This window comes from Tetranychus urticae, chromosome 2, assembly GCF_039701765.1.
Source record: "Tetranychus urticae isolate SD_2017Ah chromosome 2, NJAU_TeUrti_SD_1.0, whole genome shotgun sequence".
NCBI classification, from domain to species: Eukaryota; Metazoa; Arthropoda; class Arachnida; order Trombidiformes; family Tetranychidae; genus Tetranychus; species Tetranychus urticae.
In genome coordinates, this window is record NC_142959.1 from 24,680,012 (window position 1) to 24,692,083 (window position 12,072).

General features: G+C 32.0%; 6 protein-coding genes and 1 pseudogene across 9 annotated transcripts; 4 read left to right on the forward strand and 3 right to left on the reverse strand.

The window, feature by feature from the left end:
• Positions 1–437: 437 nt before the first annotated feature.
• LOC107360891 (transport and Golgi organization protein 11-like) lies at positions 438–1,357 on the reverse strand. Of its 2 annotated transcripts, none has more exons than XM_015927614.3 (2): positions 947–1,357; positions 438–862 (listed from the first exon to the last, which is right to left on the reverse strand). In XM_015927614.3, exons 1-2 carry the CDS (start codon positions 1,294–1,296, stop codon positions 670–672), a joined length of 543 nt encoding a protein of 180 aa, XP_015783100.2. In that variant the 5' UTR covers positions 1,297–1,357; the 3' UTR covers positions 438–669. The 2 variants fall into 2 exon arrangements, with proteins under 2 accessions (XP_015783100.2, XP_015783098.2); XM_015927612.3 differs by having other exon boundaries at positions 438–865.
• Positions 1,358–2,789: 1,432 nt separating this feature from the next.
• On the forward strand, positions 2,790–4,894 carry LOC107360860 (uncharacterized). The gene is made up of 3 exons (XM_015927584.3): positions 2,790–3,077; positions 3,163–3,831; positions 4,356–4,894. The coding sequence occupies exons 1-3, from the start codon at positions 2,969–2,971 to the stop codon at positions 4,553–4,555; spliced, it is 978 nt and encodes a 325-aa protein (XP_015783070.1). The 5' UTR covers positions 2,790–2,968; the 3' UTR covers positions 4,556–4,894.
• A 356-nt stretch (positions 4,895–5,250) lies between these two features.
• On the reverse strand, positions 5,251–6,165 carry LOC107360732 (transport and Golgi organization protein 11). Of its 2 annotated transcripts, none has more exons than XM_015927451.3 (2): positions 5,599–6,165; positions 5,251–5,500 (listed from the first exon to the last, which is right to left on the reverse strand). In XM_015927451.3, the coding sequence occupies exons 1-2, from the start codon at positions 5,946–5,948 to the stop codon at positions 5,308–5,310; spliced, it is 543 nt and encodes a 180-aa protein (XP_015782937.2). In that variant the 5' UTR covers positions 5,949–6,165; the 3' UTR covers positions 5,251–5,307. The 2 variants fall into 2 exon arrangements, with proteins under 2 accessions (XP_015782937.2, XP_015782936.2); XM_015927450.3 differs by having other exon boundaries at positions 5,251–5,503.
• An 85-nt stretch (positions 6,166–6,250) lies between these two features.
• Chchd3 (Coiled-coil-helix-coiled-coil-helix domain containing 3) lies at positions 6,251–7,453 on the forward strand. The gene is made up of 3 exons (XM_015927449.3): positions 6,251–6,389; positions 6,694–6,819; positions 6,914–7,453. The coding sequence occupies exons 1-3, from the start codon at positions 6,327–6,329 to the stop codon at positions 7,268–7,270; spliced, it is 546 nt and encodes a 181-aa protein (XP_015782935.2). The 5' UTR covers positions 6,251–6,326; the 3' UTR covers positions 7,271–7,453.
• A 749-nt stretch (positions 7,454–8,202) lies between these two features.
• LOC107360730 (23 kDa integral membrane protein) lies at positions 8,203–9,526 on the forward strand. Its single transcript, XM_015927448.3, has one exon. The coding sequence runs from the start codon at positions 8,332–8,334 to the stop codon at positions 9,067–9,069; it is 738 nt and encodes a 245-aa protein (XP_015782934.2). The 5' UTR covers positions 8,203–8,331; the 3' UTR covers positions 9,070–9,526.
• Positions 9,527–9,862: 336 nt separating this feature from the next.
• Positions 9,863–10,825, forward strand: Prosalpha7 (proteasome alpha7 subunit). The gene has a single exon (XM_015927503.3). It carries the CDS (start codon positions 9,966–9,968, stop codon positions 10,758–10,760), a length of 795 nt encoding a protein of 264 aa, XP_015782989.1. The 5' UTR covers positions 9,863–9,965; the 3' UTR covers positions 10,761–10,825.
• A 225-nt stretch (positions 10,826–11,050) lies between these two features.
• LOC107360784 (mitochondrial fission 1 protein pseudogene) lies at positions 11,051–11,850 on the reverse strand (annotated as a pseudogene). The gene is made up of 2 exons (XR_003081934.2): positions 11,707–11,850; positions 11,051–11,632 (listed from the first exon to the last, which is right to left on the reverse strand). The product of XR_003081934.2 is annotated as a mitochondrial fission 1 protein pseudogene (transcript).
• Positions 11,851–12,072: the final 222 nt, after the last annotated feature.

Consider the following 12,072-nt stretch of genomic DNA (forward strand, 5'->3'; position numbering starts at 1 on the left):
TTTAGAGTTTTCAACTTGCTGATCATTTGAAAGTTAAAGGACGGTCAAAACGATCACATAATCGCTATTAAAACCAAAATATTCCTGCCCATCAAAATCCAAAGCCATGTACTAATTTAATGCATCTTGTATACATCTTGCCAAAATGCTAATCCCACGACGTGACAATATGAGAGGGTTAAATATCTATGAAATTAACTTCATTGGACATTTTATCTCAACTAAATAGACTGCTGACTCAACATTCGAGCATTTACATTTAGCATAGACATTTATCAATGATTATTATCAAATATTTGGTGAATGGCATAGGCACTAAACAATAAAAGATACTGTTTAAGAATAAATCCATCTTACATGTAAATACTCTTGAATTATCAGAAAAGATCAGAGTAAAAGTTGTTGAGAAGATCAAATTAATTTGATACTCGATCATATTAATATTAAGCCATTATTAATGGAACTTTGTTGATAGAAACATAACCAATGCTAGTATCAAGAATGAGATTACAAGGCAAAAGGGTGAAACAGGGATGTATAACCAAAATTGAAGAGACTAATGGATTGAAGATTGAGGGTTTAAAAGTTGATAATAGATAAACAACAAACAAGTAATCTTTTAACATTGGAACATGATTTATGTAAATGAAATAAAATTGTTATCATTATCTAAAGTATATTTCTCTTAATGTACATCAATGTTTTGATTGCAATGTATACCAGGCCAACGGAATAGATTATCATATCTCTTTGGTCTTTTTGGCGATTCTCTCTTTCTATGGCAGATATACGTCGATTAAGTGATCTTATTTGTTGTCTCAATGCTGAAACTGCATCAGCTGGAGTTGAATTACTTTCAAAACTGCTACATGTAAAGAAAACGAAATTAGACATTAAATTAGTTGAAAAATAACAAAATAGTTTAAAAACAAAATAAGAATCAAACCTCATCATTCTGGAGTCTCTTGCAGGAGTGTAATCATCTTTGACAGGAGTATAATCATCACCATTCATTGCCATAGGAGCAATTTTCACTCGATTTGGTCTCGGAGTAACTTCATTTCTCCATCTAAAATCATCATTTGGCTGTGAATAGGCCTCATAGGTTAATACAGAAGGGGGCGAAGGTAAGTCAATAGGATTGTTTCTGTTATCACCTAAAAGATGATTTTCAAATCCAGCTTCAGGTAAAATCTCTCGGGTTGAAGCCATTTTATCTCCTCCAATAACAATTATCCTTTCAGGCACAACCATATCCGAAGCAAGATCATCCTGTCTTCCATTAATGTTGTTCATGATGATTGATTAAACAATTAAACAAAAACAACTGCAGGTAAACTTAATGAGAAAGGACAGAGAAAGGTTTATAAAAACAAACGATGACCGATATATCGAACATCGGTCATTGTTTGTTGGATCGATTAAAATTTTGTTTATGATTCTTTGAAACGATTGAAACTTTACTTTCAATCAATTTAGTGATTTTAAAAAAATAATTGGCATTTAATTATCCTGTAAAAGATATCAAGTTCAGAATGCTTTGAGCAAATAATACTGTAAAGTATCTCGAATAATAACCAAAGACAAATCATTTGAACATAAATATTAGTTGCAAATATTATTTGTAATAACAATGATTTCTGGATCACCAAGAAATCGTGCATTATCTACTTAAGTGACCAATTGACTAAATTGTCAAAACCAATACAAACAATTAAACGTCCAGCATAAAGTCAGCTTTGCCTCCAAAAGTCAAGTTAAAACAAATTGTTTTAAATAATATTCAACCGACTTATCCTGAAATCCCTCCCATAAAAACAAGCGCCAATTACAAATTTCTTTTACCAGAAAAGCTTCTTTGGGTAACCAGTTTTTAAATATTTTCATTTCAACAAATCCTCAAAATGAGTGACAGATTTATAAACAACCAGAACGATAATATGTTAATCAACAGATGATTATCATTAGCTGATTAATCACCAACTTAGCAACCAATCAGTCAAAATTCCAGCTAGAATCAGATTCTGTTAATTACAAAATAAATAACCGCATAGTCACATCAATTCATTGTGTGAAACTACAATTAACTATAATTAGTACGGTAATGAATTAACCAATCTTTTTAAATGGACTGTAATGTACAAAAAAATCCAAAGAATTGAAAGTCAACAAACGGATAAGTCCATAAAAAGACTAAATCACAATTAAATATTTGAATTCATTTGTATTTTACATTTGATCAATTGAAAGGTGACAAAGTTTAGACTCTTTAAATGCCATTGTAACCACAACCAGAAATTTCATCAGTTACAGAGAAGAGATAAATTTCAATTTTATTCAGTTGCTTCACCAAATCATATCTTATACCTAATTAGGATATTATATCCTAAAAAAGCTAATCTCAACCAACTTTTGCCTGCAGTTAGTGATATAAAGTCAAGGAAAGAGTTGTATTATTTTATTGTGACTATTAAGTTATTCATTGTCAGTTTATCAGAAATATTATTGAGCTGTAGTTGAGCAAAAAAAGTAGATTATATGGGAAATCAGGAAAATACTAATCAATAGAAGCATAAAATTGAAAACCTTTCACACAAGTAAATAAAAACAACAAACAGCTTTTCGTTTGATTTACCTGAAAATGTTGTACGGAAATTAATTTGAATAAAGTTCTCATGTGAATATTTATCAATTATAGTTACACCCAGATAAAAAAAAGTGTTAATTGATAGAGATCATTTTTACAACTCTCATCAAATGTGTGTATGAAATAGCGTTGATCATTTAGTTGTGATGATTTTTGATCAGTCTTTTAATCAACACCATAAATCCGAATCTGGTAAACAGTCTTAATCCTTAAATAAATTTGTCACCTAACAAGATCTCATTAACAGCCTTTCAATGTGTAAAATGTCTTAATAATTGATCAACAATTGGCTCTATTTACCGAGCAATACTGACAACCACAATGATCAGTGAAATATCAACCTTATGCCTATTCTCCCTTCTTTGTTTTGGTAAACAGCGGATCAAGCCAACTAACGCCACTCAATGTGAAGAGTATACTTATCTTGGTGGTAAGATTTTATTAAAACTCATCTATTTAATCTCCTCGTTACCTTCAATTTACCTTTTCTTCTCTTTATTTACCACCTTGTCTAGATAAAATAAGTTTAAATTGTAACAGTGGTTCTCTCCTTCAACCGTACAAGGATCTGAAAATACATGCTTTAGCCATCAATGGAACACCTTCTGACCATCAACAAACCTTGGCAGACGTCAATTTTAACCATCTTATTATACAAAATGCCAATTTTATTGGCCCAACAGAAAAGTTGTCAACCCCTGAAACAGTAATTGGCCATGAATCGTTGACTATCGTTCGATCTTCAAGCATTGCTCTTTGGTCCTGGGCAGAGTTCAATTTTAAACACATTTATTTTGAGGATTGCCTGTTGAACTCGATTGATGATAAAAGCTCATTCAAAGTGGTTACAAACCAATTTTTACCCAACACTTTAAAATCTCTATCAATGATCAACTGTCGCATCTTTAGTATAGGACAAGGCGCTCTTGGTTTCCTTAATTCAATTCAAACACTGACCATTACTCACAACCATTTAACAACCTTCTCTCGACTTGCATTACCCTCAGAAGCGCCAAACCTTTGGTCCATCGATCTGAGCAACAATAAATTGGAAAGCCTGGCCGATTACTTTACTCACAATTTACCATCATTAAAAGAATTAAATTTACGCAACAATCAACTGTTGGTTCTTCCAACAAACTTTTTCAATCCCATGCTTTCATTGTCAATGATTGATCTAGAAGGTATGTAATCATTTGGCTTATTTCTGTTTCTTCCTTGGTTACATTTTACATTGTATTTTTTGTATCTTATTGCTTCTGACTTTAATTTTCCATTCAAGACAAATGATCAGATAATTATTCCATAATTAGATGGTGAAGTGAGAGTCGATTTGAGATAAGTTCAAATCTTATAATATTTTACAAGCTCTTCAAATTGTGGAGTAGAGAAAAAAGTTTAACTAAAATTATTGCACCAAAAGGGATAAATAGCAATCGATAGATCAATTTTTATCTCATCATATTATTCATCTGTGCAATTGATATGATTCTGGATTTCTGAACATATTTACATATATGTATCGATACAAAAATTTATTTTCAAGCTAATCTATTGAATCTCAGTAATTCAATTGGAAACTTAGAGTATTGTATCAAATTAATTCAATGTGTAAACACAATGTAAAATGTAAATACAGCAAAACATTTCATAAATAGTAAAATTTGTACTCTCACTAATGAAATGTCTTTTTGTAATCATTCATTAGATAACGCCTTAAATTGTGATCAATTTTGTTGGATTTTTACCGATGTTTCAGCCCCTCGCCCAATGTTACTTGATTCAACCAGTTGTATAATGCCAAATAAACAATCGGTCATTTTAGCATGGAGTTCATCTGATTCAATAGGATGCACCAATAATCGAGCAAAAAGATGTGCAAACGACACATCGACGGTGAACGACTAATAGCATGGGTTTTAAAATACCCATCAAATTTAAATGTAATGTTAAATCTCTATGAAATTAACTTAATTGAACATTTTTTCTCGGCTGAATAGACTGCTGGCTCAACATTCGAGCCTAATAGACTTTTATCAATGGTTATTATTAAATATTGGTTCATAGCACAGGTACTAACAATAACAGCTACTGTTTAAGAGATTATCAATTTGTAAAACTTTTTTTATCACATGTGCTTGTCAGAACCAAACTGCAATGGTCATATTCAATAACTATTGTATCAAATAAAACTCGCAAGTTAGTTTGATGAACTATCAGCTACTTGTTACGAATGTCTAACATTAATCAGTTATTGTAGTCCATTATTAATCTAGTTTGAAAATCTAAATTCAACTATTGATGATTCACATGCAGATGACCATAAGCTATGGTCCATAACTTTGACAATGATCATTCAGTCAATCTTCATTGTCTTCAACTAAATGGATTGATTTACTTACGTATTTGCAAATTTCTTACATGTTAACGATAACATGAGTTATTAGACTAGTTAGACGTTTATCAATCGCTATTATTATATATTTGGTAAATATGACAAGTACTAAACAATAACACCTACTGTTTAAAGGTGAAACAGCGCCGGAAAGCCAAAATTGAAGATTGAGGGTTTAAAAGTTGAGAATATATAAACAACAAACAGGTAATCTTTTAACATTGAAACATGATTTATGTAAATGAAATAAAATCGATATCATTATCTAAAGTATATTTCTCTTAATGTACATCAATGTCTTGATTGCAATGTATACCAGGCCAACGGAATAGATTATCATATCTCTTTGGTCTTTTTGGCGATTCTCTCTTTCTATGGCAGATATACGTCGATTAAGTGATCTTATTTGTTGTCTCAATGCTGAAACTGCATCAGCTGGAGTTGAATTGCTCTCAAAACTGCTACATGTAAAGAAATCGAGATTAGACATTAAATTAGTTGAAAAAGTAGATTTGCAAAATAACAAAATAGTTTAAAAACAAAATAAGAATCAAACCTCATCATTCTGGAGTCTCTTGCAGGAGTGTAATCATCTTTGACAGGAGTATAATCATCACCATTCATTGCCATAGGAGCAATTTTCACTCGATTTGGTCTCGGAGTAACTTCATTTCTCCATCTAAAATCATCATTTGGCTGTGAATAGGCCTCATAGGTTAATACAGAAGGGGGTGAAGGTAAGTCAATTGGATTATTTCTGTTATCACCTAAAAGATGATTTTCAAATCCAGCTTCAGGTAAAAGCTCACGAGTTGAGGCCATTTTATCTCCTCCAATAACAATTATCCTTTCAGGCACAACCATATCCGAAGCAAGATCATCCTGTCTTCCATTAATGTTGTTCATGATGATTGATCAAACAATTAAACAAAAACAACTGCAGGTAAATTTAGTTAGAAAAGGCAGAGTAAAGGGCTCTCCACATGCAGATGACCATAAATTTGGCAAGCACCATTAAGTCAATCTTCCATTGTCTTTGATCAAATTGATTAATTCACTAATTTGTAAATTTCTTGGCAACTTCACCACGAGTTTAATTCAAAACAAAATTATTAAGAGTCATCTGTTTTTTGCTCAGTAATGAATAAACGATCCCTGAATTAAAAGACTGTTTGTGGCTTTCACCATTGGTTACAATCAAATGCCCTTCTCGATTTTTGTCTGTTTCTTCATTAGTTAATTTGGTTAAACTAATTTAATTTCAATTAATCTCTATTTATTATTATGGGATCTGGAAATAGTACACGAAGGATCACTATTACCAATGAAAGTGATAACGTTCTTAAGGTTTGTATTTTAAGCCTTTTATCCTTGAACCGGTTTTCCTCTATCAAAATATTTTTGATTATTTATTTTTCAATACAATTTTGTATGAAAAATTCTTATTTCATATACGATACTGTACCCAGTTGTTTTGTAAAATTTTTGGTTGTGCCTGTCCATTAGGCAAGTAGATTTAAGATGTAAATCTGTGCTTTTAATCATATTCTAAGGTCCCAAAGATGTCAGTCCGGTAAAAATACAAACTAACTGGGTACACAACAACTGTTTGTCATAATATTCATCTTAATCTTTTTGTTTTATTATTTAGCTTTCCGAATCGGTGGTTGAAAGATTGAAGGATAACGTCGAAAAGGAACGTCCTGCATCCCCACAAGAAAATAAACAACAAAATTGGAGTGCTTCGGTCGAAGAGGAACCACAGTTAATGCCCCAGGTTTGTCTATTTTCTGATAACTGCTTATTAAAGTGACATGCAGTCAATTATAAATTGATTCTAATTTTGTTCTTATATCTCAAATTCAATTTAGGCTCCTCAACAGGGTGGTAAATTTGTAACAATGGATACATTAAGACTTAGACAACAACATCAACAAGAACTTGATTTGATTCAAAAACATTACCGAAACAAGACCGAATATTTGGAAAGACAAAATCGTCAATTGTTCGATGCATCTAGATCAAAGCTTGAGAATAAATTGAATCAAGTTGATGAGAAATACATTTCATCTCATAAACATGAGCCTGTTTGTGTTGAAGCCCAAAGAAATGTAGAATTTTGTTATAATGAAAATCAAGGCATGTCTTTAAAATGTTCCAAAGTAGCTAAAGAGTTTATTAATTGTGTTGATTCAGTAAGGAGACAAATAATTAACCAAGCTTCTTAAGGATGGCGACTTTCAAATCTTAGAGAGGGTGCTTTTATTTGATGTTAATCAGCGGCAAACAATTGTTTGACGCTTTGGTTAAAGAGACTCATAAGGTCTCAATTAATAAATATCTTGTATAGAATAGACCTGGTATTAATTCCATCAGCCAACTGATAATAAAGTCTTCAATTTAAAAAGCAATTCATCAGTAACAAGAAACATTCATTTTGTCTTTTCGAGCATCAACCCAAATTTATTAACCCGAGGTATTTTCAAAATCTTTAACTTAATTGAACAAATTATGATTGCACTTAAATTCACCCTTAAAATCTAACAAATTTTAAAATTTTAGGAAAAAATGCTCATCTATAATACCATAATACAGTAAAGTACCAGATAGTGTCACTCCTGTGAAATAGCTTATTTACACAGCAAGGGCTATTCAATGAGCAAATCATGTTAAATTAATCAAAACAACTACAGGATTTAAATTAATTGTCAGAAAAGCTTGAAATTAACATCACCAAGCTCCAAAGCATTAATTAAGTTGAAATTCGCAAAGATATTCAATTTTCTTGATAAAATCTTAATCATTTCAACAAAAACTTTCTTGATAAGAAATGTAAACAAAGGGATTGAGGGGCCATTGATTAATTTAGTGACATTATCTGGTACTTTACTGTATACAGTCAATATTCCCAAAATGAGACTAAATTGGCTTAGCACTTTGTCCTATATCACTGAATGATTTTAAGTAATTAATGATCAAATTGCTACAAATTTTATAATTTTTGTTAATTTATCGTCATTGAGTCCGATTAACACTGAATTTTGATTATAATTCGGTTAAATTTTGTAAATTTTTTGAAAAAATCAACTTTATTTAATTAGTAACCTTGACAACGTCTCATTTCGAGATAGTCTTATTTTGGGAATATTGACTGTAAATGGTCCCTTTTGCATCCTCCACAAAAATATTGATGCTCAATCTATTCTGCCCTTTTTAATAAATAGCTATTGCTTCACTTTAATTTGTGTTATTTTAGTTTAATATAGCTGTTTCTAACTTCAATTTAATCATGGTTCACGGTGTAATGAAGGTGATCAAATTCCTATTTGGATTTGTTAATCTAGTTCTTGTGTGTTTTGCCATCGGTTTAATTGGACTGGCAGCCAATTGGAGAGCTGAATTCATTCCTATAAACCATTTTGAAAGTCTGGGTATCACTGAAAGAGCGGCAACTGCATTAATTATTATTGGCTGTATCTTATTTGTCGTCTCTTTTCTTGGATCTTATGGAGCTTTTGCTGAAAATCAGTGTATGTTACTGACATTTGCAGTGATTATCTTCCTATTCTTGATCATTGAATTTGTTATTGCTGCATTGTTTGTTACATATGGACATTATGAAACTCATGTTAATGATGCTATTCGAATACAAATGGAAAAATTTGTTAAAGAATATAATAATGAAGACCCAAAAGACCCGCTCAATGTACCCATGGATGAAATTCAAAAATACTTGAAATGCTGTGGTGTTTATGGTCCAGATGACTGGGAAAAAAATGGAACCAAATTTTTACCCGAATCTTGCTGTCAAGAAGAAATACAAGATGGATTGAGAGTTAGTGATTTATGCAAAGGAGGAAAATATGTTTCTGCTGTAGGCTGTATGAATCAAGCGGTAACCACACTCAAAGATAATGTGTTCATTGTTGGTGGAACAGCTCTTTTACTTGCGCTCATTGAACTAATATCCATTTCAATCGCTTACTGTCTGTCTTGTGCTATTCGTGGATCAAGTGGCATTGACTAAATTATTTCATCTCGTACTAAACTTCCTTTTCGACTGCCAGTATTGAAACTTTGAACGATGAACGATTCGAAAGTCCTCGTCATAGATATTTGTGTTTGTTTTTCGATCATGTTTATTCAACACAATTCTCTCTTTTTCTATGTTCCTCTTACCAAGCCTTTCCTGCTATCTTATTTATTCTGACTTTAGTTTGCCAATCTAAGATTGCCAAATTGAAACCACCCTTTGTGCTTCAAAATTAATCTCAATTCTTCAATTACTCATCTCAATTAACTCCATGTTTCATGCTAATACTCTTTTTCTTTTAATAATGTTCATAATGTTCTAGTCTTAATTTTCATCTTATGCATTTTCAACTTAAATCATGTCTTCTCATTCATTTTTTATTTACAATCTCAATCTGACTTCTATTTATATTATTTTCAATTAAAAATATCTTTGACGACCTTTAAAAAAAGCAAATTTTACTGACTAATTAATGGTGAAAATGAGTATTGCAAGATAACTTAATTATCTGTTACAAGTAAATGTTCAAACTTTCGTCATTAAAAGTAATTTATTTTAATTCTTTCCCCTGAACAACAAACCGGAATTAGATCAAACTTTGGGTAAATTTTATTTGATTTCCTAAATCTCACTTCTAAGGAATTTTACAATCAATCAAACAAAATTCATGAGATTTTAAGCAAACTTTTTATCATAAAACAAAATGTAATTTTTTCTTAGTCCCTAGGATAAATTTCAGCTCCATCTATCGATCATTTTAAATCCATGATTTAGCAAAACTCAACTCGGTTTTGTTGAAATTTTGTTAAACAATCAACTGTTCAATTAGTTTTGTTATTTAGTTTTCTTTTTGTGATTAACGTCTTATCTTAATTGGTGAAGCTATCAAAATGAGTTCTATTGGTACTGGTTACGATCTGTCTGCATCTCAATTCTCTCCTGATGGTAGAATATTTCAAATTGAATATGCTCAAAAAGCTGTTGACAATTCTGGTACCGTTGTTGCTCTTCGGGGTAAAGACGGTGTTGTTTTTGCTGTAGAAAAGCTGGTTCCATCTAAGCTACACGAAGAAGGAGCCAACCGAAGAATCTTTAATATTGATAGACATATTGGCTGTGCTACTGCCGGTTTGATAGCTGATGCTCGAGCAATTGTGAACATAGGAAGAGATGAGGCATCAAAATACCGGAAAGAGAAGGGTCAGCGTATTCCATTAAAGTATTTAAAGGATCGAGTGGCAATGTACATGCATGCCTACACTCTTTATTCAGCTCTTCGACCTTTTGGAACATCTATACTGATGGGTGCCTGGGACCCCATTGATGGTGCTCAATTGTACTGCCTTGATCCATCGGGCTCAAACTATGGTTATTTCGGGTGTTCCATTGGTAAAGCAAAGCAAGCTGCTAAAACCGAAATTGAAAAGATCAAATTTAAAGACATGTCTTGCAAAGATTTGATTAAGGAAGCCGCTAAAATAATATATATTGTTCATGATGAGATAAAGGACAAAGCCTTTGAATTAGAGCTATCTTGGATAACTGAGGGAACCCAAGGTCGCCATGAAGCTGTTCCTAAAAATTTGTTTAGCGAAGCCGAAGAATACGCAAAAGCTGCACTTAGACACGATTCCGACTCCGAGGACGAGGATAAAGAAGCGGACAAGGGAAGCGTGAAGAGTTAATCGTATTAAAGAGTTTTTGTATTCATGATTATCAAATATACCATTAATACTGATAAGATCATTAAGTTCATTTTTTGTTTCAATTCATCTAATTTGTCGAAAATAATCTGGTTACGCGAAACTTCGTACTATTAACATGGCATGGACTCAAATTTTAGAAACAGAACGAGAAGTTTACTAGAAAAAGTCTCACGGGAAGAAAAATAAAACTAACGAAGTTGAATCGATGTGATTGAACTTTGTCATTGCCAGTCGTTATATCAATATGGTTAAATAGATTTGAGAGGATATTTGGTCAAAGGTGTTCAGTCAATCTGTTATTATAAGAATGAATTAATGAAAGTTTACAGTGAACCTTCGGTGAAAAATGAGATTATAAAAAGTACAAAGTTCAGAGATTGGTTCATGTGACAAGATGAAGTTATTTTTTCATCAAAGCCATACCAAGTCCAACAAGACCTCCAATGACTAAAGCTGCTGTTCCGCCAACCGCGGCTGCTTTCATGCCATCATCCTTAAGCTGGCTCATAATTTTTTTCTTCAACTCCTTGCCTTGTATATTATTAGGTTGTGATGAAAGAAACTTTTTAATATGAACCAAGGCTGACCGATATTCACCAACCTTTGCATAACCTGCGGCAAGGTACAAAAGGTAACAATGTAGTTCACCACCAAGTTTGTTTTTATACAATTCTTCCATCAAAGTGATTCCTTCTTTGATCTCAGGTCGATTCCTACTTCTGATTAGGCACACAGCATATTCAAATTGGACCTGAGGCGTCAAGGTTCCATTTTTTTGGCACTCGTAAAAATTTCCTCTGAACATTCTCAATTCATTAGAGTCGGAATAATCTTTCAGTATGGAGGCCATTCTAAGCATAAATAACAAAACATTGACAATAAGACAAACGAATGTACAAGTATACAAGTAAATAAAATAACTTACCTTTCAGTTTTGATTTAATATAGAGGAATAAACTTTCAACAGAAATAAAGTAGAACCAATTAGTTTAAACAAAGATCTGGTAGATAATTAATAAACTTGAAAAAGAGTCGAGATGATTGATTGTTTTGATGCGTATGATGAACAAAATTGTAGTAAACAAGAAATGTCTTTGTTTATTTCAAATGAAATCCTAATAAAAAAAATCTAAACCTTACACATGCCCACAAGTGAAACTTGAACTTCAAGTCTTGAAGATTATAAAGGATAAAAAGATTGAAGAAAGCTGTTTGGACAGTCTGGCAAGTTTGATAATTCAAGTTCCAGATAAGAAAGGATTAAATGCGTTTTTAGCTACATTGGTGCAAT

Bases quoted from the DNA above. Each gene is read 5' to 3' on its own strand.
- Chchd3 (XM_015927449.3), top strand. From the start codon at position 6,327: ATGGGATCTGGAAATAGTACACGAAGGATCACTATTACCAATGAAAGT. The intron at 6,390-6,693 runs GTTTGTATTTTA...TTTATTATTTAG, and splicing joins AAAGTGATAACGTTCTTAAG to CTTTCCGAATCGGTGGTTGA. The intron at 6,820-6,913 runs GTTTGTCTATTT...AATTCAATTTAG, and splicing joins AACCACAGTTAATGCCCCAG to GCTCCTCAACAGGGTGGTAA.
- LOC107360730 (XM_015927448.3), top strand. From the start codon at position 8,332: ATGGTTCACGGTGTAATGAAGGTGATCAAATTCCTATTTGGATTTGTT.
- Prosalpha7 (XM_015927503.3), top strand. From the start codon at position 9,966: ATGAGTTCTATTGGTACTGGTTACGATCTGTCTGCATCTCAATTCTCT.
- LOC107360732 (XM_015927450.3), bottom strand. From the start codon at position 5,948: ATGAACAACATTAATGGAAGACAGGATGATCTTGCTTCGGATATGGTT. The intron at 5,504-5,598 runs GTTTGATTCTTA...CTTTACATGTAG, and splicing joins AGAGACTCCAGAATGATGAG to CAGTTTTGAGAGCAATTCAA.
- LOC107360860 (XM_015927584.3), top strand. From the start codon at position 2,969: ATGATCAGTGAAATATCAACCTTATGCCTATTCTCCCTTCTTTGTTTT. The intron at 3,078-3,162 runs GTAAGATTTTAT...CACCTTGTCTAG, and splicing joins AGAGTATACTTATCTTGGTG to ATAAAATAAGTTTAAATTGT. The intron at 3,832-4,355 runs GTATGTAATCAT...ATCATTCATTAG, and splicing joins GTCAATGATTGATCTAGAAG to ATAACGCCTTAAATTGTGAT.
- LOC107360891 (XM_015927612.3), bottom strand. From the start codon at position 1,296: ATGAACAACATTAATGGAAGACAGGATGATCTTGCTTCGGATATGGTT. The intron at 866-946 runs GTTTGATTCTTA...CTTTACATGTAG, and splicing joins AGAGACTCCAGAATGATGAG to CAGTTTTGAAAGTAATTCAA.